Here is a 24029-nt window from a genome sequence, read left to right on the forward strand (position 1 = left end):
CGGGAGTGGAGGTTGGGTTGGTGGGGGGTGTGGATCTGACGAGGGAGTCACGGAGGGAGTGGTCTTTACGGAATGCTGATAGGGGAGGGGAGGGAAATATATCCTTGGTGGTGGGGTCCGTTTGAGGTAGCGGAAATGACGGCGGATGATGCGCTGTACGTGGAGATTTGTGGGGTGGTAGGTGAGGACCAGTAGGGTTCTGTCCTGGTGGCGGTTGGAGGGGTGGGATTCAAGGGCGGAGGAGCGGGAAGTGGAAGAGATGCGGTGGAGGGCATTGTCGACCACGTCGGGGGGGAAATTGCGGTCCTTGAAGAAGGAGGCCATCTGGGTTGTGCATTTTTGGAACTGGTCCTCCTGGGAGCAGATGCGGCGGAGTCGAAGGAATTGGGAGAATGGGATGGCGTTTTTACAGGGGGGCAGGATGGGAGGAGGTGTAGTCCAGGTAGCTGTGGGAGTCGGTCGGTTTGTAGTAGATGTCCATGTTGATTCGGTCACCTGAGATAGAAATAGAAAGGTCGAGGAAGGGAGGGAGGAATCTGAGACTGTCCAGGTGAATTTGAGGTCTGGGTGGAAGGTGTTGAAGTGGATGAACTGTTCAACCTCCTCGTGGGAGCACGAAGGTGGCGCCGATACAGTCATCGATGTAGCGGAGGAAAAGGTGGGGGGTGGGGCCAGTGTAGTTGCGGAAGATGGATTGTTCCACATATCCTACGAAGAGGCAGGCATAGCTGGGGCCCATGCGGGTGCCCGTGGCTACTCCTTTCGTTTGGAGTAAGTGGGAGGATTGGAAAGAGAAGTTGTTCAGGGTGAGGACCAGTTCAGTCAGTCGAAGGAGGGTGCCGGTGGAAGGGTACTGGTCGGTACGGCGGGAAAGAAAGAAGCGGAGGGCTTTGAGTCCTTCGTGATTGGGGATGGAGATGTACAGGGACTGGATGTCCATGGTGAAGATAAGGCGTTGAGGACCGGGGAAGCGAAAATCATGGAGCAGGTGGAGGGCATGGGTGTAGATGGACCCACATTTTCTTACCTTGACTAAATAGTCCCACAACCTGACTGACAACACCCAGGATGCAAATCTCTTCCTTCACCCACTCCTCTAAGCTGCCACCCCAATCCCAAACTCCCAGTTCTCTAGTTCAACACGGACTCCCCCTGCTGGTCTCCAGCCCCTGTACGTGGCTGTCATCCTCCACCTTTCCCTTGTGCTATGGAGTTCAACAAGGAAAACTGCTGATATCTGCCTCTACACAAAGCCAACTGATACACTCCATCCTTAAATACAAATGAACTGGGTGCCACATGATTCCTGTGGACTGTTGGCTTAGCGTTGGGATTGAGTATTATTACAAACTGTCCATGTAATGAGTATGTTTGAGATGCAATTGTATTACAAGTTGAAACCAACCACAAAATGGCATGACTTTCCATGTGCGTAGGAAATGCAGCAAACTTGGTCTCTGCAACTCTTATTTCTATTGGAAATCCCCTGCTCACTTCATAAAAATCTGCCTACCATGTCCAACAATGTGTAATGCTGAATTGCTGGAAAAGTAGAACTCTGAAAGCATTAGCTCAGTTTGGCTTCATTTTCACGTGGCGTTTATTGAATTCATAATTGCTGTCATTAAAAATGTGCTAATTCACTGTTTTGTTAAACCATAGTGAGTTTTAGCTAATGATTTCAGAAGGAATCTAGGAATAACCACCATATTAAATTTTATTATTCTTCATTGTTCTTTGCTATGTGTAGTCCAGATCACCACTGAAATTTGAACTGGAAAATCTTTACACATTTCAGTAGTACCAGGATACCGAGTCCATTGATAAAATCAATTAAGCTTTTTCTAATGTCGGATCATTTGGTTAGTGTATGCTGGAACTCTTTCCATTTAAAATTTTGTAAGGAGATGTTTGCAATTATTGCAAAGTTGAGACAATGCATGTGTACACTGATCAATTTCATAGGTATGGATGGGCTGTTGTCCTCATTATCAGGTTTGTTGCACAGTCTTTGGAATGAAAAGAAGAGTGAAATCTAGTTGACTTCACTCCATATCCTCCTGCCAAAAACATCAATGTAAGGCCTCTTAACTGCTCCATAACAAACCACTGGATTAACTCGTTTTTAAGACAGAGGATTGGGTTAAGATTTGTCTGTAGAAAATAATTTGCATTCAGGCCTAAGAATCTTTGCTTTTGTCATTTATTTCTTCTAATCCTAAAGTTCCATTTATTTAAAATTATCCCAGTCGAATTACCTTTTTGTTTTCAGCTTACCTTTTCAAAAGGTGGAATCGAAGATTGCAAGACTGTTAAGTTGATGCTGATGCACCTGACCATATTTAGAAAGAAACCCTACAGAATCTCAATCTACAAATATGACGAATCTGCTTCCAATAGTTATACATGCTCTCCTGTATCTGGTGCAGCTAGTGCAACAAAGATATTTTACTGGTGGAGCAAAGTTGTACTCCCTATCTTATTTTGTATGCAATTTTGAGTTTGTGCCCCGTATCAGTAAGTATTGAAGAGTAACAGTCCCAATGCAGACCTCTGTGTTTATCCATTTACCACAAATTCTTAAACACACTTGAGCTCTGATAAAAAGAAAAGATTATCAATTAACTTCCTATACTGCAACTTTTGAAAATCCCTGCACATATTCACTGAATTTCTTTCAATGTGCTATTGCGTTTTCAAAAGGACTTATTTTCAACAAACCTTTTTTATCTAGATGAAGTTTGCTTTGCAATGCTGTCGAAGCTTGCCATTACTAATAGATGTTGAAACTTTATTGCTGGAACAGCACAGCAGGTCAGGCAGCATCCAGGGAACAGGAGATTCGACGTTTCGGGCACAGGCCCTTCCTCAGGAATGAGCAGAGAGTGTTCAGCAGGAGAAGATAAAAGGTAGGGAGGAGGGACTTGGAGGAGGGGAGTTGGAAATGTGATAGGTGGAAAGAGGTCAAGGTGAGGGTGATAGGTCGGAGTAGGATGGAGGCGGAGAGGTCAAGAAGAAGACTGCAGGTCAGGAAGGCGGTGCCGGGCTGGAGGGATCCGGCTGAGACAAGGTGGGGGGAGGGGGGATGAAGAAACTGGTGAAGTCCAAGTTCATCCCCTGCGGTTGGAGGGTTCCCAGTCGGAAGATAAGACGCTCCTCCTCTGACCGTCGGGTTGTTGTGGTTTGGCGGTGGATGAGTCCAATGACCTGCATATCCTCGGTGGAGTGGGAGGGGGAGTTGAAATGCTGTGCCACAGGTTGGTTGGGTTGGTTCGTCCGGGTGGCCCAGAGGTGCTCTCTGAATCGCTCCGCAAGTAGGCGGCCTGTCTCCCCAATATAGAGGAGGCCACACCGGCTGCAGCGGATGCAGTAGATGATGTGGGTGGAGGTGCAGGTGAATCTGTGGCGGATATGGAAGTTTCCCTTGGGGCCTTGGAGAGAAGTGAGGGGGGAGGTGTGGGCGCAAGTCATGCACCTCCTGCGGTTGCAAGGGAAGGTGCCGGGAGTGGTGGTTGGGTCGGTGGGGGGTGTGGATCTGACAAGGGAGTCGCGGAGGGAGTGGTCTCTACGGAAAGCTGATAGGGGAGGGGAGGGAAATATATCCTTGGTGCTAGGGTCTGTTTGGAGGTGGCGGAAGTGACAGCGGATGATGCGCTGTACATGGAGATTGGTGGGGTGGTAGGTGAGGACCAGTGGGGTTCTGTCCTGGTGGCGGTTGGAGGGGCGGGGCTCAAGGGCAGAGGAGCGGGAAGTGGAGGAGATGCGGTGGAAGGCACCGTCGACCACGTCGGGGGGGAAATTGCGGTCCTTGAAGAAGGAGGCCATCTGTGTTGTACGTATTTTGAACTGGTCCTCCTGGGAGCAGATGCGGCGGAGACGAAGGAATTGGGAGAATGGGATGGCGTTTTTACAGGGGGCAGGATGGGAGGAGGTGTAGTCCAGGTAGCTGTGGGAGTCGGTAGGTTTGTAGTAGATGTCCGTGTTGATTCGGTCGCCCGAGATAGAAACAGAAAGGTCTAGGAAGGGGAGGGAGGAGTCCGAGACTGTCCAGGTGAATTTGAGGTCGGGGTGGAAGGTGTTAGTGTAGTGGATGAACTGTTCAACCTCATCGTGGGAGCACGAGGTAGCGCCGATACAGTCATCAATGTAGCGAAGAAAAAGATGGGGGGTGGGGCCAGTGTAGTTGCGGAAGATGGATTGTTCCACATACCCTACGAAGAGGCAGGCATAGCTGGGGCCCATGCGGGTGCCCATGGCTACTCCTTTTGTTTGGAGAAAGTGGGAGGATTGGAAAGAAAAGTTGTTCAGGGTGAGGACCAGTTCGGTCAGTCGAAGGAGGGTGTCGGTGGAAGGGTACTGGGTGGTACGGCGGGAAAGGAAGAAGCGGAGTGCTTTGAGTCCTTCGTGATGGGGGATGGAGGTGTACAGGGACTGGATGTCCATGGTGAAGATGAGGCGTTGGGGACCGGGGAAGCGGAAATCCTGGAGGAGGTGGAGGGCGTGGGTGGTGTCACGAACGTAGGTGGGGAGTTCTTGGACTAATGGGGACAGGACCGTGTCGAGGTATGCCGAGATGAGTTCGGTTGGGCAGGAGCAGGCTGAGACGATGGGTCGTCCGGGGCAGTCAGGTTTGTGGATTTTGGGCAGGAGGTAGAAGCGGGCGGTGCGGGGTTGTGGTACTATGAGGTTGGAGGCGGTGGATGGGAGGTCCCCTGAGGTGATGAGGTTATGGACGGTCTGGGAGATGATGGTTTGGTGGTGGGGGGTGGGGTCATGGTCAAGGGGACGGTAGGAGGAGGTATCTGCGAGCTGGCGTTTGGCCTCAGCGGTGTAGAGGTCGGTGCGCCAAACTACTACCGCGCCTCCCTTGTCAGCTGGTTTGATGGTGAGGTTGGGGTTGGAACGGAGGGAGTGGAGGGCTGCGTGTTCCGAGGGTGAGAGGTTGGAGTGGGTGGGAGGAGTGTGGGAGTTCAGGTAGCGGTTAATATCGCGGCGGCAGTTTGCTATGAAGAGGTCGAGGGTAGGTAGGAGGCCAGCACGGGGTGTCCAGGTGAAATCCTGCAAAATCACATTGTTCAACATTCATGGCCTGCTATAATGGCACACTTAAAATGAAACATTTATTAAATTCTGAATGTGTAAGCACCTTGAATTTTCCTGCCAAATTCTTTTGTTTCCTTCCCATTTACACTCATACGTTATGAACCTCAGCAACATTAACACATTTGTCAAAGAATTAAAGATATATGTAGCTAATATGTCTCACTTTTATTCTGATATGATGGTGCAATTAAAATGATTAACATTTTAACGATATTAACGTTTGAATGTATAGTGAACAAAGTGCGATAAGTACTGATAGACTTCGTACCGGTCTGAATGAATGAATCAATCCAAGTGTGCTGTAGTAAACTAGGTGCAGTAAGTAGAGTTATGATTGAACAGAGATGCAATATAGGAAAGTAAACAAAGTGATGAGTAGAGTTACCACTATGAATGAATGAATGCAATTTCGTTTAAGTGGGTTAATGGGAACATACAGTTTTCTTTGTAAGATATTTATAATGCAATATAGTAGGGTCGACCTTTACACGAGATATATGGAAAATTCAAGATTTCTTTGGCCAAAATTAAGGAGTTGACTTTTACATGAGTATATACGATAATTCTTATGTAGGTGTGGCTGGCGAGGCTGGAATTTAGAATACGTTAAAACATGTGGGCGGCACGGTGGCACAGTGGTTAGCACTGCTGCCTCACAGCACCAGAGTCCCGGGTTCAATTCCCGCCTCCGGTGACTGACTGTGTGGAGTTTGCACATTCTCCCCGTGTCTGCGTGGGTTTTCTCCGGGTGCTCCGGTTTCCTCCCACAGTCCAAAGATGTGCAGGTCAGATGAATTGGCCATGCTAAATTGCCCATAGTAATAGGTGAAGGGGTAAATCTAAGGGAATGGGTCTGGGTGGGTTGCACTTCGGCGGATCGGTGTGGACTTGTTGGGCCGAAGGGCCTGTTTCCACACTAATCTTTTTTTAAAAAAAAGTATAGAAAATGGGAGCAGGTATAGGCTATTTCACCCTTCAAACCTGCTCTGCCACTCAATATGATCATGACTAATCATTCAATTGAGAACCCAGTTCCTGCTTTCGCTCCATACGCTTTGATTCCTGTAGCCCTTAGGACTTTATCTAACTACTACTTGAAAACATTTAATGTTTTGGTCTCAGCCACTTCTTGTGGCAGAGAATTCCACAGGTTCACCCTTTTCCTAGTTGTTCTCAGGTGACTGTAAGGGCTGCTTTGTTGCAGTGGTGCTGCTAGCCATTAAAGTACAATGGGGTCTCACTTTTTATTAACGAATGCCAGCAATTAGTGCTGCATTTTACAGAGGTAAAGTACAGTAAGTGGGGTCTCCTGCATGTTAATTAAAGTGCAGAACCGTGTCCATGTCTTGAAATGTTTCCCTGAGAACAGCAATGTAGAACCACTTTAGCATTTGTAAGAGCTTTTTGTACATGGTTACCTTTATACTATCTCCTGGCTGCAATTTAAAACTTGAAAAAAGTACCCCTTGAGGAAAATAACATCTGTTAAATATCTTTTTAGGTGTAGCTTATTCAAATCCTTGCACTTTAGTAACTAAGTTTAAGCTTTAATGTAGCTTTTGGCTTTGCATATATGGCTCAAGGGTTAGCACTGCTGCCTCACAGCGCCAGGGAACCAGGTTCAGTTCCAGCCTCGGGTGACTGTCTGTCTGTGTGGAGTTTGCATGTTCTCCCAGTGTCTGCGTGGGTTTCCTCCAGTTTCCTCCCACAGTCCAAAGATGTGCAAGTCAGATGAATTGGCCATGTTAAATTGCCCATAGTGTTGGGTGCCTTAGTCAGGGGTAAATGTAGGGCAGAGGAATGGGTCTGGGTGGGTTACTCTTTGGAGGGTCAATGTGGACTTGTTGGACCAAAGCACCTGTTTTTTTCCACATTGTAAGGGATGTAATGTAATCATATGATGATGTAAATTGGCAATAAAGACGACTACTTAACATATTGCGCTCGCTGTTTTAGTCAGCAGCAACGCCTGGTGTGACATCTTTGTCCTTGATTCCTCACCCTTTTCAGATCCTGTATCTGTCACCTCCAGCTTTTCTTCTGGGGTAAATCATTCTAGATCCAGACAACACTAAAAAGTTTCTCCTCCTGTCCCAGCTAGAATATTTGTCAATGATATTTAAATCTATGACCTTTAGTTGATGAGCCACTTGCATAAGGTACAGCCTTCTCTGTCTTCATTTAAATCTCCTTCTTTGAAAGATTTAATATAGTTGAAAGGCACATTTGAATTTATGCTGTTAACCAATGGAATGTTAAGATGCTTTATGTGTGTAAATAGTATTCAGAAATGGGTAATGAATTTCTTTTGTCTTAATATAGATCACTAAATAACCAGATATTCCATGATGGCAAACATTAACAATTATCTTTCCGCTCTAAATTTAACACTGCTGCATATATTCAAATAACAAAAGAGGAATATATGATTAGATTAGATTCCCTACAGCGTGGAAACAGGCCCTTCGGCCCACCAAGTCCACACTGACCCTCTGAAGAGCAACCCACCAGACCAATTTCCCTCTGACTAATGCATCGAACACTATAGGCAATTTAGAATGGCCAATTCACCTGATTTGTACATCTTTGGACTGTGGGAGGAAACCCACCTAGATTCAGGGAGAATGTGCGAACTCCACACAAACAGTCACCCGAGGCTGGAATCGAATCTGCGTCCCTGGCGCTGTGAGGCAGCAGTGTTAACCACTGAGCCACCATGCCGCCCCAAGGAATATATGAATAGAAAGTGTTTTGAGGGTTATGGGCCAGGTCCTGGAGGTGGGACTAGAATGGGTTGGGATATCTGGTCAGTGTAGACAAGTTTGACTGAAGGGTCTGTTTCCATGCTGTACATCTGACTCTCTAAATGTTCTGGGCTATGTATGAGGAAACCATTCAGACTTCACAAAGTAAAACTTCTTAGTTTTTCTTTTGCATTGTCTTTTTTTGCTATATTCAATAAATAAATTATTTTAGTGTAACATTCTCTTCCATCCGTTAGAGTTACATAATTTTCATTTCACATATGCCATAGATTAGATTTGACATTCTCAATAGTATAGTTTTCTGAGTAGTTATGAGAATTAAATGTTATATTGTAGCATTGTTATCTTTTTAATACTTTAAAAAAAAACACTAAATAGTTTAAGAAAGGAAGTTTTACTGATGTAAGTCTTAACAATATAGTTTAGTTCGCACACTCATTGAAAATGATCTAATCCATCCCTTGATTTTTACACAGTGAGGAGTTACAGAAGGGCTTGCTTTTCGTTTGCGAATACCAGACTTTCGAATGATGAGGACACCTATATGCCTGCTGATTCAGAAGTGAATGGACCTCACTTTGAGAGTAAATATGATGAGCAGTCTCTGCACTTAAGAAATAAGTGAGGATGGCCTTTATAGATTAAAAACTGTGCTTCATCTATTTCCAGCCCACTGAGAGATACTGGGGTTTTTCTTTAAGCAGACTTGCTTATCTGCTATTTTATTCAAATAATCTATGAAGAGAGATTGAATCAATTAAGACTTGTATTCACTGGAGCTTAAAAGATTGAGTGTGCATCTCCTAGAAACCTATCGAATTCCAACAGGATTAGATTGGGTAAATGTAGGAAAGATAATGCTGAGATGAGGAGAAATTGTTTCATCCAAAATGTGGTGAATCTGTGGAATTCTGTATCACAGAAAATGGTTGAGGCCAAAGCAGTTGTGTGCAGTTCTGGAATCCACATTATAAGATTGCACTGGACAGGGGACAGAGGAGATTTGCTAGGATGTTGCTGGTCTGGAAAGTTTAAAGAGAGAGGTTGGATAGACTGGGCATGTTTCCCTGGAGTAGGGTAGACAAAGGGGAGTCATGATTGAGATGTGTAAAATTGAGGGGCATAGATAGAAAAGACAGGAGGGAACATCACTAAGTTTCATGAGCAGTCAGGAGAGAGCATATCTGAGTAAGGCACAGCCAGACACTCTGTTTCTGGAAATTTGGAGCATCATGGGAATTTGATGCAGAGGGGCAAAGATGCTTTCTGGATTGTTTTTGTTCATTGTTTGTAAGGTCGTTTTCTCATTTATAGTTTATAAGGCTATATTCTTCAGATTGAACTGAGCAAAGGGACGGGAGTTCTAGTTTAATAGCTGCAGCTTTAGGGGTCTATTATTTGGGAAAACAAATAAATATTGACATCACAGGGAAGTGGTGTGTTTGTTGATTCATGATTTTAAAAAGTGTGCCTTTTTTTGGAACAATGCATTTTGTATGCTTGCCTTTATTGGCCAGTACATTGAGTAAATGAGTCGGGATCTTCTGTTGCGGCTGTACAGGACATTGGTGAGGCCGCTTTCAGAATACTGCATATAATTCCAGTCGGCCTTCTATACAAAGGATGCCATTAAACTTGGGAGAGTGCAGAAACTACTTACAAGGATGTTGTCTAGATTTGGAGGGTTTGAGCTATAGGGAGAGGCTGAATAGGCTGGGGCTTTTTTCCCTGGAGCGTCAGAGGCTGAGGGGTAACCTTTATTGAGGTTTATAAAATGATGAGGTGCATGGATAGGGTCAGGAGCCAACGTCTATTTCCCCAGGGTAGGGAAGTCCAAAACTAGAAGGCATCTGTTTAAAGCGAGGGGGGAAGATTTTAAAAGGACCTGCAGGGTAAGTAGTCCCACTTGCCTGCATTTTGTCCATATCCCTCTAAACATTTTATATTCATGTACCTGTCCAAATGTCTTTTAAATGTTTTAGTAGTACCTGCATCTATGAGTTCTTCTGGCAGTTAATTTGACATACGAACCAACCTCTGTGTGGAAAAACATTGCCCCTCAGGTCCCTTTTTAATCTTCCTCCTCTCACCTTTTTAACAAAAAAACACGTCACCCTAGCTTTTAACTCCCCTACCTAGGGAAAAGATATTTGCTATTTATCTCAAATGTCCCTGATGATTTTATAAACACCTATAAGATCACCCTTCAACCTTCTACGCTCCAGTAAAATAAGTCCCAGCCTCTCCTATAACCCAAACCCTCCAGTCCCAGAAACATCCTGGTAAATCTTTTCTGAACCCTCTCCAATTTAATAATATCATTCCTATAGTAGGGCAACTAGAACTGTACACCGTACTCTCTAAGAGGCCTCACCAACATCCTAACAACCTCAACGGTCAACTGCTATACTCAAAGGTCTGAGCAATGAAGGCAAGCATGCTAAATACATTCTTAACCACCCTGTCTAACTGTGATGCAACTTTCAAAAAAATGTATCTGAACACCTAGGTCTCTGTTTGACAACACAACCCAGGACCCTACCATTAACTGTTTAAGTCCTGCCCTTAATTGGTTTACCAAAATGCAATACCTTACATTTATCCAAATTAAACTCCATCTGCCAATCCTCAGCCACTGGCCCAATTGATTAAGATCCTTTTGTAATCTTAGATAAGCACCCTCACATTTGACTATATCACCAATTGACTTGAATTGGTTTTATTGTCTCATTCATTGATGGGAGTATAGTGAAAATTGCCACCTATGGAGCCGGCTTAGGCATAGATTCTTTGAGTACAGGTTCTTAGGAAAAATCATTTGAGAAGTAAAGAGATAAAAAGTCCAGCACTTCTCAGAATGTTCTCCAACAACTTAGCCACTATTGATGTCAGACTCACTGGTCTATAGTTCCCAGACTTCTCCTTAGAGTATTTCTTAAATAAGGCACAACATTAACTGCCCTCAAGTCCTTTGGCATCTCACCCTATCTCTGCTAGGGACTCTGCAATTTCTTCCCTAACTTCCCACAATGTCCTGGGAAACACTTGATCAGGTCCTGGTGATTTATCTATCTTTGTGTTTTAAGATCTCCAGCAGCATCTCTTCAGTAATGAGGACTATTTTCAAGGCATCCCTGAGTTCCCTAGCCACCATGTCTGTCTCCACAATAAAAACTAATGCAAAATATTCATTTAATATCTCTCCTAACTCCTGTGGTTCTACATATAGATGACCTCATTGATCTTTAAGGGCCCTATTCTCTCCCTAATTGCTCTTTTGCTCTTAATGTACTTGTCAAGTCTCCTTAACCTTATCTGCTAAGGTTTTGTCATGTCCCCTTTTTGCCTTCCTGACTTCCCTCTTAAGAATGCCCCTACACTCTTTATACTCTTCAAGAGATTCACTTAATCTCAGTTGTCTATACCTAATATGATTTTTTTATTCTTGACCAGAGCCTTAATATTTTTATTCCGTTATTGTTCCTATTCTTACCAGCCTTGCCCTTCTTGTGGAGCTGCAGGTAGATAGGATAGTGAAGAAGGCGTTTGGTATGCTTTACTTTATTTTATGCTTGCTTTTATTGGTCAGAGTATTGAGTACAGGAGTTGGGACGTCATGTTGCAGCTGTACAGGACATTGGTCAGGCCACTTGGAATATTGCATGCAATTCTGGTCTCCTTCCTATCAGAAAGATGTGAAACTTGAAAAGGTTCCGAAAAGATTTACAAGGATGTTGCCAGGGTTGGAGGATTTGAGCTACAGGGAGAGGCTGAACAGGCTGGGGCTGTTTTCTCTGGAGCATCGGAGGCTGAGGGGTTACTTTATAGAGGTTCACTAAATTGAGGGGCATGGATAGGATAAATAGGTAAAGTCTTTTCCCGGGGGTCGGGGAGTCAAGAACTAGAGGGCATAGGTTTAGGGTGAGAGGGTAAAGATTTAAGAGACCTAAGGGGCAACCTTTTAACACAGAGGGTGGTACGGGTATGGAATGAGCTGCCATAGGAAGTGGTGGAGGATGGTACAGTTGCAACATTTGAGGGGCATTTGGATGGGTATATGAATAGGAAGGGTTTGGAGGGATATGGGCAGGTGGGACTAGAATGAGTTGGGATATCTGGTCGGCATGGACGGGTTGGACCGAAGGGTCTGTTTCCATGCTGTACATCTCTATGACTCTATAATGCCTCTAAACTCTTGTTATCTCACTTTTGAAAGCCTCTCACTTGTCAGTCATCCCCTTACCTGCAAACAGTTGACTCCAATCAACTTCTGAAAGTAGCTTAGCTTTTTTCACACGACTACCAATTTTGTCCCACATAATTATTTCTAGAAGCTTCCCCACCACCAAAATTAAACTGGTGTGTAATAAATGGCCTTATTCTTACAACCTTTTTCAAACAAGCATGTATAGTCCTCAATCTGCAGTCTTCTGGCACTTTCGTCAGGTCTAGGAAAGACTGTAAGGTTATTGCTGGTGCCCCTGCAATTTTGACTGTGGATTCCTTCAATATTCTTGGATGCATCACAGCCAGTCCCAGTCTCTTACCAGCTTTGGGTACGAACAGCCAGTCCAACACATCCTTCTTATCAATTTTTAACTCTTCTGTTGATAGAGCTTCCTCTTCTGTCACCATGGCCTGGGTAGCATCTACCTCCTTTTTTTTAAAAGACTGGTGCAGAGTATTCATTTAATACCTCAGCCAACTTCTTATCTCCCTGTCTACTTTTCTGATCCCTAATTGTCCCTGCTGTTCCTTTTACCATCCTTTTAATGTTGATGTGCATATAGAATACTTTAAGATTCATGTTTTATGTTGGCTGCCTGCCACCAAAACCTTTTATGAATTGTTCTTGGTTCTCAATTATATTTTGCATCTGACTCTGGGTAGGGATAAGAAATACTAAAGATAAGACATCTTTTCTACACTCCTTTTATAGGTCTCATTGCAGTAGTTACAGTGTAGAACAAACAGGATCGAGGTAATTGTGCCATGCAAGAAATGTACCACAGTGATCTTATTGGTGGCTTCGATCAACTTGTTGATTTGGAAAAGTCAGATTGGCAAAGGCAGCCTAGAAAATGAGATCATAGTGTATGTGGGGTTATTTCCTAGAACAGGGTAAGTACTTTTGATCGGCAGCACAGCTTTGTGCACGGGAGGTTGTGTCTCAAACTTGATTGAATTTTTTGAGGAAGTGACAAAGATGATTGATGGCAGGACAATAGATGTTGTCTATATGGATTTTAGCAAGGCCTGTGCCAAGGTCTGTAATGCAGACTGTTACAGAAGTTGAGAGTGTGGTACTGGAAAAGCACAGCAGGTCAGGCAGCATCTGAGAGGCAGGAGAATCAACATTTTGGGCTTAAGTGCTTCATCAGGAATTCCTGATTAAGGACTTTTGCCTGAAACATTGATTCTCCTGCAGTTCGGATGCTGCCTGACCTGTACTTTTCCAGCAACACACTGTCTGCTCTGATGTTCAGTATCTGCATCCTCACTTTCTCCCAGGCTGTTACACAAGGTGAAGTCACACAAGACCTGTAGTGTGAAGTCAGATAAATGCAGAACTAGCTTGGAAATTGAAAACAAAATAACAGTAGAAGAGTGTTTTCCTGACTGGAGATCTGTCACCAGTGGTGTTCTGCAGGGATCAGTGTTAGGACACCTGTGATTTGTAGTATATTTAAATAATCTGGAGGAGATGTAGGTGGTGTGATTCGGAACTTTGAAGACAAATCAAAGATTGGGGGCGCTGTGAATAGTGAGGATTACCAGAGGATACAGCTGAATGTAGGTAGGCTGGAGACTCGGGTAGAGAAATAGCAGATTGAGTTTAATCTGGTTGTGATGCATTTTGGAAGGTATGGCAAGAGGGAAGTACACAGTAAATGGTAGAACCCTTAAAAGCATTAACATACAAAGGAATCCCTGGAATTGTCAACGTGAGTAGATAAGGTGGTGAAGAAGGCAAACGGAGTGCTTGCCTTTGTTGGTCAAGACCAGGAACAGGTCATTCTGCTATAATGCGTGTTTCGTCAATACAATTTCACTACAACATTGACAAATTGAGGATGCTTTTTCTAAAGTGTGAACTTTTAAAATGCATGTTGGCTGTAATATGATTACATCTAAAGCGCGATTTTCCTAAAACGCAGGCTTGCACAAGACAGCAACCATCACGTCATAGAAGAACGGACTGTCCAAACCGGCAGGTCGTGTTGCAGTTGGAAAGAACTTTAGTTAATTTTAACTTTAACTATCGCAGTGCATCTTGCGGGTAGTACACAGTGCTGCTACTGAGCATCAGTGGTGGAGGGAGTGAATGTTTGTGGATGTAGTGCCAATCAAGTGGGTTGCCTTGTTTTGGATAGTGTCAAGTTTTTTTTGAGTGTTTTTGAAGCTGCACCTATCCAGGCAAGTGGAGACTATTTCATAACCCACCTGACATGTGCCTTGTAAATGATAAACAGGCTCTGGGGAATCGGGAGGTGAGTTCCTTCCTGCAGTATTCGTAGTCTCTGACCTGCTCTTGCAGTTGCAGTATTTTTATGACCAGTCCAATTTACTAATCTTCCAGTTATACTATTAGTGTGAATGTGTTGATTCAGTTATCAAAATGGTCATTTCTTCTCTTGTACCAATATCCAGAATAAATATCCATCAGGTTTCTTTAATAAACTCAAATTAAATAAAAGTTGTTTCTAAAGCAAATGGCAACTGCTACCAACATCTAAGTCATGGTCTGGAATCAAAACTATTTCCCTTATTTCCACACACACAAAACATAAGATTCTCAACAGAGTGCTTTCTCTTTATCTTTAAAAAAGGCTAATCCTCGAGACAAAGAACAGAACGTGATTTCTCTCCCTCTCATTTTCCAGTTGACAAAGCTGGATTACTGCAAGCCATACATTGACAGATACCAGAATCTGAGGAAAACAAATTCAAGTCAGGTTTCTGCAGTATTTAAGTAATAGTAACAGTTTCCAGTCTTCTTGAAAACTTCGCTTGGCTGTTTCTCCAAAGTTAATTCATAAAAAGAATTGCTAGGTTTTGATTATTGTTACCTGAAATCTCCAGGTCGGAAGCAGCAGTTTCCAAAATTTGAGATTATAAATGAATACTATTTTTGCTTTACTTCAGCAGTTGCCACAGAAGAAGTAGTGACAGCAGACTCAGTGGATAGTGCAATTCAACAAGTGGTCAGCAGTGGAGGTCAGCAAGTGATTACCATCGTTACTGATGATGTTCAACTGAGCAACTTACAGGCAGCCAGTGATGGCATGAATCAACCAATCATCGTCACAATGCAAGATGGACAACAAGGTGAGTAATTATTTGCATTGCTGCCTCACAGCACCAGGGAGCTGGGTTCAATTCCAGCCTTGGGTGATTGTGTAGAGTTTGCATGTTCACCCTGTGTCTGCATGGGTTACTGCAGAGTGCTCTGATTTCTTCCACAGTCAGAAGATGTCCAGGTTAGGTGGATTGGAAATGGTAACTTGTCCCATGGTGTTCATGGATTTGGAGGCTAGGGGGATTAGTCATGGTAAAAACCCCTTGGAAGTTGTGGTGGTGGATCTGGATGGGAATTTCTTCAGACAGTTGGTGCAGACTTGATAGGCTGAACGGCCTCCCCCTGCACTGTAGGAATTCTATGGATAAAATACTAGTGTGAGCAAAAGTTGGTTGTGTTTGTTTTTCCAGTATTCTTTCTTTGGTTATATACGGAAGGTAAATATTACAAAGCTGGGCATTCCCAGATAATTGAACAGGTAGAGCACAGGCACTATTACACCCTGAACTTGAGCTTGCAGTTCATTCTATGGCTACACTTGCTGATTACTGAGAAAATGCACTTGAATGTTTCAAAGAATTTTGTTAGGGATCACTCTACGCATTAAGCATTTCAGTATATGAAGTATTTAAAGTTCAGTTTAGTTGAACTCTAACTTGCAACCATTTAAAATTAAGTGCTAATATTTCTGAACATTAGGACATAGAACATAGAAAAGTACAGCACAGAACAGGCCTTTTGGCCCACGATGTTGTGCCGAGGTTTAATCCTAATGTGAAATATAGTAACTTAACCTATGCACCCCTCAACTCACTGCTATCCATGTACATGTCCAGCAGTCACTTAAATGTCCCCAATGACTCTGCTTCCACCACTACAGCTAGCAACATATTCCATGTATTCACAACTCTCTGCATAAAGAACCTACCTCTGACATCTCCTTTATACCTTCCTTCTAATATCTTCAAGCTATGACTTCTCGTACCAGTCAATCCTGCCCTGGGGAAAAGTCTCTGGCTGTTGACTCTATCTATTCCTCTCATTATTTTATATACCTCGATCAGGTCTCATCTCTTCCTCCTTCTCTCCAGAGAGAAAAGTCCGAGCTTATTCAACCTTTCTTCATAAGGCAAGCCCTCCAGTCCAGGCAGCATCCTGGTAAACCTTCTTTGCACCCTCTCCAAAGCCTCTATCTTTCCTATAGTAGGGCAACCAGAACTGGACACAATATTCCAAGTGTGGTCTCACCAGGGACTTGTAGAGCTGCAGCAAAACCTTGCGGATCTTAAACTCGATCTCCCTGTTAATGAAAGCCAAAACACCATATGCTTTATGAACAACCCTATCCACTTGGGTGGCAACTTTGAGGGATCTATGTACTTGCACATCAAGATCCCTCTGTTCCTCCACACTGCCAAGAATCCTGTCTTTAATCCTATATTCAGCTTTCGAGTTTGACCTTCCAAAATGCATCACTTCACATTTATCCAGGTAGAGCTCCATCTGCCATTTCTCAGTCCAGCTCTGCATCCTGTCTATGTCGCGCTGCAGCCTGCAATAGCCCTCTATACTATTGATGACACCTCCCAACCTTTGTGTCATCTGCAAATTTATTAACCCCCCCCACCTCCTCATCCAAGTCATTTAGTAAAAACTACAAAGAGCAGAGGCCCAAGAACAGAGCTCTGCGGGACCCCACTCAACACTGACCCTCAGGCAGAATACTTTCCATCTACAACCACTCTCTGCCTTCTGTCAGCCAGCCAATTCTGAATCCAGAGCCAAATCTCCCCGTATCCCATACTTCCTGACTTTATGAATGAACCTACCTTCGGGAACCCTATCAAATGCCTTGCTGAAGTCCATGTACACCACATCCACTGCTTGACCGTCGTCGACCTGTCTTGAATTATTTCTGAAATTTTTTTTCTCTCTTTTGTAACCTTTTTCTGTGTTCTAGTTTTGACTGTTCCAGCAACTGACATTGCTGAAGAGACAGTGGTTACTGAGGAACCATTGATAAAGAGGCAATATGTGGAGATAATTGAAAATCATGCAGAGGCCACAGAAATTGAGGTAAGAAAGAAGGCAACCTTTTCAAACTGAGGCATAATCTTAACTCTAATCTTGAATCGCATCAGATCTGAGAAACTGTATCCTTTATTAATAATCTGAAGCACTCCAAAGGCCAGTTTCTTTCTGCCATTATCTCATGGTGCTACATTGGCTGGAATCCATTTACTGTGCTGCATACATTGTATTCTATAATCATCATTTTCACCACCAAGACTCATGTCATGCTGCCAGTAATGTTTTCCTCCGTTAAATACTGTCAATTGTTGTCTTGCATATCAAAGTGTGAGATACCATATCAATGTAAGCAATCTTTGCAAATACTTGCTATTTATGGTGATAAATTGAGACAGGGAAAGAGAAGCAAATGTTGTGCATCCAGGTCCTACTATCTATGTTCTGTACCATTTGCCCTAGATCTGTCTGTTTACTCAACTGAAGACTCCGAGCAGAGATCCTAAAAGAGTGTCATCCTTGAATTGATGGACTGTTGACAACTAGACAATTATTGTATATATTGAAAGCATATTTCCGTGATGTTCCATATATTTCTACAGTTGAGAAAACAGGTTTTAGTGAAGGAGAGGGTCATGTCCACCAGCACCATAACTCCCATTATGAAGTAATTCTCAAACTTCCCTTCAGGTCTCTGATTAAACTGCTACATGATGTGAGCAGGGTCATGAACAAAGGATCAGCATTTTTTTTTTTTTGTTGTGTTCAGTGTATTTGACTGTGAACACTAAAACCTCTGGGGTGATCTTGTAGGGTTGGTAAAGTTGGAGCAGAGCAAAACTGTTCCTATTTGGTAGTTCTGTGATCAGGTCAGTCACTATGCTGTGTTTTGTTTAGGTATCCCAACAGTTTCTGGTGTAGTTGGGCTCCCAGTGGGAGGGTGAAGAGGCCCTTTGTTGTGGTGATGGTCCCAGAACCAGTATCAAATGGTTTTTGTATAGCCACCTTGCTCCTAGTTTTAAGAATGCCATTATGTCTGAAAACTGATCTTGAAATGGAGAATTATACTTCCATTCCTAGCCCCTGTAACAGTTGAAAATGGCATCAGTTTTCTGGCATCCAGCTTAGTGCAGAGCAAAAATGAGCGAAACCCAGCTCTTCCCCTTGTTCTGTGCAAGTACTGAAACTTTCTCCTTGCCTCTCTGTGACATTGCTGAACTCCCAAATCTTAGCCACAATGTAATTGATCAAACCAATGAATTGTATCACCAGTGTGAGCTATAGTTTTAAAATTCAGCTCTTTGGTCTCTGCAAGCTGTCTGATAATCATTTCAAAACTGAGAATGTTTAAGAATTAGAAAAGATAATTGTGCCTGACAAACCTGGACACAAATCTTACTGGGAATTGGAGTGAGAAAGTGATGTATTGGTAACCTAATATGTACTGTGGACTAGTAGTATAGGCACAGGGTAATGTTCTTGGGACTAGTTCAATCCCACCATAACTGATAGGATTTTAGACTTTAAATACCGTTATACCTCATTGGGGTAGTGCGCTGAGAAACAAACATTCTTCAACTCCCCTGATTTTCTGATCCAGGTTCACAGAAAGCATGGACCATGTTTCTGTACTTTACAAGGATTACTATTCATTACCTCTAGCTGCAGGTAAACAATTATGAATAGTTGACATATAATTCTACTAGTTAAAACTTTTGTCTCCTTATAAACTTCCCGTTGTGTCAATGTATACACACATGTGGGCAGACAGGGAAGAAAGTTTGGGATTATGGATGGAAGGAAAACTGGGGTAGGCAGTTCAATGGTCTCTGTTCACATGATCTTCTGAGATGGTTTTTGTGTGGATCACAATATTGCTTCATGTCATTCCTTCTCCATATGCACTCCCCAGTTTGCAGGAGAAATGTAGTAGCTGATTCATGCTTTTGAAAGGTCACTGTCTTTTAATTAAAAGTTCCAGCTTACAGCAACTGGTGGAGCAAGAGTAAACTGATTTTGTTCAGCCTTCTAGTAAGGCTTACTGCAAAGAACCGATATCCAGCTCCTGAGTTGGAGATCTGATCACCTTTTCTGGATGTTGTTTACACCCTAAGCTGTTCAGCTAGCTGAGAACCAATCACACAGTTGTTGAAAGGCAGAAGACCTTTATTCTCAATATCTGGTCATTCATCCACAGACCAATCAGTTACTTCTTGCCAACATGAAAACTTCATTTTCACAGAACCCAGCTCAGTTCCATCTCGTCTATAAACTACACTTAAATGATTGCTAGAACCAGCAGCTGTGTAAAACAATGGTTACATTGAGTGTCAGGTTACTTGTTTCAAAACATGCAGCAATCCTCTAACACTCATTGAAATGAGAAAACCGCTATTTTAGCGCCAATCTATAAATAAAAGGACATGGTCTTTACAATCTGGGAATGGAGACTAGGCTCAGTAATGGTGACAATGAAACTAATATCAATTGCTGTAAACAAAAAATCTGGTTCACCTCTGTCCTTCAGGGAAAGATATCTGCTCTCTTAACTGATCTGGTCTACATGCAACTTCAGACCCACAGCAATGTAATTGATTCCAAAAATCAGATGTCACATGACATCAGGTTATAGTCCAACAAGTTTAGTTGAAATCAAAACCTTTGGAGCGCTGCTTCATCAGGCTCCTTCACCTTATATAAATGATTTGGATGTGAGCTTAAGAGGTACAGTTAGTAAGTTTGCTGATGACATCAAAATTGGAGGTATAGTGGACAGCGAAGAAGGTTCCCTCAGATTACAACGGGATCTTGATCAGACGGGCCAATGAGCTGAGAAGTAACAGATGGAGTTTAATTTAGCTAAATGAGAGGTGCTGCATTTTGGGAAAGCAAATCTGAGCAGGACTTATACACTTAATGGTAAGGGCCTAGGGAGTGTTGCTGAACAAAGAGACCTTGGAGTGCAGGTTCAGAGCTCCTGGAAAATGGAGTCGCAGGTAGATAGGATAGTGAAGAAGGCGTTTGGTATGCTTTCCTTTATTGCTCAGAGTTAAGTACAGGAGTTGGGAGGTCATGTTGCGGCTTGACATTGGTTAGGCCATTGTTGGAATATTGCATGCATTTCTGGTCTCCTTCCTGTCAGAAAGATGTTGTGAAAGTTGAAAGGGCTCAAAAAAGATTTGCAAGGATGTTGCCAGGGTTGAAGGATTTGAGCTATAGGGAGAGGTTGAATAGGCTGGGGCTGTTTTCCCTGGAGCCTCGGAGGCTGAGGGGTCACCTTATAGAGGTTTACAAAATTATGAGGGGCACGGGTAGGATAAATAGACAAAGTCTTTTCCCTGGGGTGGGAGAGTCCAGAAATAGAGGGCATAAGTTTAGGGTGAGAGGGGAAGATATAAAAGAGACCTAAGGGGCAATGTTTTCATGCAGAGGATGGAGTGTGTATGTAATGAGCTGCCAGAGGATGTGGTGGAGGCTGGTACAACGGCAACATTTTAAAAGGCATCTGGATGGGTATATGAATAGGAAGGGTTTGGAGGGATATGGGCCGGGTGCTGGCAGGTGGGACTAGATTGGGTTGGGATATCTGGTTGGCATGGACGGGCTGGGCCGAAGGGTCTGTTTGACTCTGACTCTATGACATAACAAAGGGGCTGGGTTCCAAAAGCTTGTGATTTCAAATAAACCTGTTTACTGTAACCTGGTGTCATGTGACTTCTGACCTTGTCCACCCCAGTCCAACACTAGCACTTCCACATCGTGATTCCAAAAAGACCTCTGAAATGGCCCAGTAAGCCATATGATTATAGAAAACAACTACAAGCTTTGTTTTTTTTTTAAGAGGGTACACTTGTACCACATGGACTACAATAGCTTCAGAAGGCTTCCCACCCCCACATCCAGGGCAGTTTGGAAGGACAATAAGTGCTGGCCCAGCTAGCAATGCTAATGTTCTGCAAAATAGTTCTGCAAAAACTTGGAGAATTGCCAACAGTTCCACACAGTGAGTTCCCAGCTATCCACATCCACTGTCTTTATCCCATTGACTGTTGAGTAGATTTTAGCCTATTTATTATTTATTTTACTATTCCATGTAGTGGTGCGTCTAAGCATTTTTCCTTTTTGTACTGTTTTGATTATTTTATTACCGATTTGCTGTTTTCAATAACAGTCCTTCAAAGTATGACTTCATGTTTTCAACAGCATTCCTTCAGAAAAAGACATTAGTAAAGTTTCCAGTTCAACTCTACAACAATTGCTTCTAGCTTTCTGTCCTGCGATTATCACTAAAGGAACAAAAATAAAACATTCCCTCCCTTCTGCTATTTATGAAAATAAAATGGCATGTTTCTGCCTGTGGACTCTCCAATCATGAACCTATGTAGTTAATCTGAGGATGAAATGTTTCTTCTTAAATTCTTCTCTTTTTTTTCTCCTCCAAAATCATTGACCTATGAGTGCACTTGTATTCAGCCAGGAAACCTGCAATGTTTGCCCATAGCTCATTTTCACGTCATATTTGAATCCTGGAACAGGAGCTATCTTGGTTGTGATATGCCAGCAGATCTCATTGGTTAGTAATTGGGACTGGGGATCTTAATCAGAAAATGTAAACTGTCTGTGCTTATTTGCTTTCCTTCACAGCATGGTTTAAAAAAAAATGCAGCAAGTTTCATTACTTTTTGTATAATAAGAGTACCTTTTACATAAATTAGCTGTTACGATTTTAAAAGGATGCTATTTAACAGCGGTTAATTTCATCTGCCATCCAGCCATGCCCCAAACATAGCCAGGAAAAATCCTGCATCTGAAACTTCCATGGAGGTCCTCTTTTGTTCGTACTTGGCAGAAATCTGACCTGTGCCCCCTCCCCAAATATCCAATAACATTGACTGTGTGCCTTTAATGCGGCTGTAATGAGGATGTACCAACCTGAAACCAATCTGATGTGCCAAACAAAAGAAATATCTTCTTTCTGAATTGCTGAGATGTTAGTGAGTTTTGAGAAGATTTGTAGCTCAGGTTGAGGTTTTGAATGTAGGTTTGCTCGCTGAGCTGGAAGGTTCATTTCCTGACATTTCATTACCCTACTAGGTAACATCTTCAGTGGGCCTCAGAAAAAGCAATGCTGAAAATTCATGCTTTCTATTTATGTTTTGGTTTCTTTGGGTTGGTGATGTCATTTCCTGTTCTCTTTCTCAAGGGGTGGTAGATGGGTTCTAACTCAATGTGTTTGTTGATAGAGTTCCGGTTGGAATGCCATGCTTCTAGGAATTATCGTGCATGTTTCTGTTTGGCTTGTCCTAGGATGGATGTGCTTTCCTTCCTCATCCTTAAATAAAGATTCTAGTGAAAGATGTGTTTTGTCTGTTTGTTTGGGTTTGTTGGTGAGAAATCTGCGGACTGTGTTCATTGGGTACCCATTCTTTTTGAATACACCTGAATAGGTGCTTTTCCTCTGCACTACATAGTTGCTCTGTGCTGCAGTGTGTGGTGGCTCGTTGAAATAATGTTCTCATGTACCTTCATTTGTGGGTGTTGGGGTGATTGCTTCTGTAGTTCAGTATTTGGTCCATATGTGTTGTTTTTCTGTAGACTCTGGTTTGAAATTCCCCATTGGCTGTTTGCTCTACTCTGACATCTAGGAATGGCAGTTTGTTGTTGTTTTCCTCCTCTTTGGTGAATTTTATGCCAGTAAGGGTATTATTGATGGTCTTGAAGGTTTCTTCTAATTTGTTTCGTTTAGTGATGACAAACGGGAACTTCAAACCAGCATCTACAGGAAAACAACCCATATGGACCAAATATTGAACTACAGAAGCAATCACCTCAACATCCACAAACGAAGCTGCATCAGAATATTATTTCAACGAGCCACCACACACTGCAGCACAGAGGAACTACGCAGAGCAGAGGAAAATCACCTATACAGAGTATTCAAAAAGAATGGGTACCCAATGAACACAGTCTGCAGATTTCTCAGCAGCAAACTCAAACAGACAAAACACATCCAGAAACCCAAGCCACTCTCCCCTACATCAAAGACATCTTGGAAATGACTGCCAGACTACTCAGACCCCTTGGCATCATGGTAGCCCACAAACCCACCAACACACTAAAACAGCAGCTAATGAACTTGAAAGACCCTATACAGACAAGCAAAACTAATGTCATTTACAAAATACCATACAAGGACTGTAACAAACATTACATTGGACAAACAGGCAGAAAGGTAGCCACCAGGATACATGAACACCAACTAACCACAAAAAGACATGACCCACTCTCACTAGAATCCTTACATACGGATGAGAAAGGACAGCACATCCATCCTAGGACAAGCCAAACAAAGACATGCACGAGAATTCCTAGAAGCATGGCATTCCAACCGGAACTCTATCAACAAACATATTGAGTTAGACCCCATCTACACCCCTTGAGGAAAGGAACAGGAAGTGACTTCACCACAGGAAATAACATCACCACAGGAAATAACATCACCACAGGAAATGACATTACCAACCCAAAGAAACCCAAACGTATAAATAGAAAGCAGGAATGTTTCGCAATACTTCACCTGAGACCCACTGAAGATGTTACCTAGTAGGGTGACAAAACGTTGGGAAATGAACCTTCAAGCTCAGCGAGCAAACCTACATCCAAAATCATAGAAGTCTACAGCATAGGAAAACAAAAGGCCCTTCAGCCTATCAGATCTGCACTCGTCAAAAGCAACCACATAACTAATCTAATTCTGTTTTCCATCACTTGGCCCACAGCCTTTTATGCCTTTGCATTGCAAATGTACATCCAAATACTATTTAAATGTTTAA

General features: G+C 43.0%; 1 protein-coding gene across 11 annotated transcripts in view; it reads left to right on the top strand.

The window, feature by feature from the left end:
- The window catches only part of gabpb1 (GA binding protein transcription factor subunit beta 1), a 100110-nt gene that overhangs the window by 55540 nt on the left and 20541 nt on the right, over window positions 1-24029 (top strand). For 9 of the 11 annotated variants that reach the window (XR_015753820.1, XM_087981393.1, XM_087981396.1 and 6 more), the window contains 3 exons: window positions 8345-8452; window positions 15015-15197; window positions 17129-17244. Coding sequence is in view for 10 of the 11 variants with exons in the window: in XM_087981393.1 (XP_087837519.1) it covers window positions 8345-8452; window positions 15015-15197; window positions 17129-17244 (407 nt within the window). In the remaining variant the exon portion in view is untranslated. Of the gene's footprint in view, window positions 1-8344; window positions 8453-15014; window positions 15198-17128; window positions 17245-17658; window positions 17809-24029 lie in introns of those variants that run through there. The other 2 variants (XM_087981392.1, XM_087981389.1) reach the window with 2 other exon arrangements.

Source organism: Chiloscyllium plagiosum, unplaced genomic scaffold, assembly GCF_037043375.1.
Source record: "Chiloscyllium plagiosum isolate Xiang-an unplaced genomic scaffold, Cpla_swu_hap1 HiC_scaffold_39, whole genome shotgun sequence".
NCBI classification, from domain to species: Eukaryota; Metazoa; Chordata; class Chondrichthyes; order Orectolobiformes; family Hemiscylliidae; genus Chiloscyllium; species Chiloscyllium plagiosum.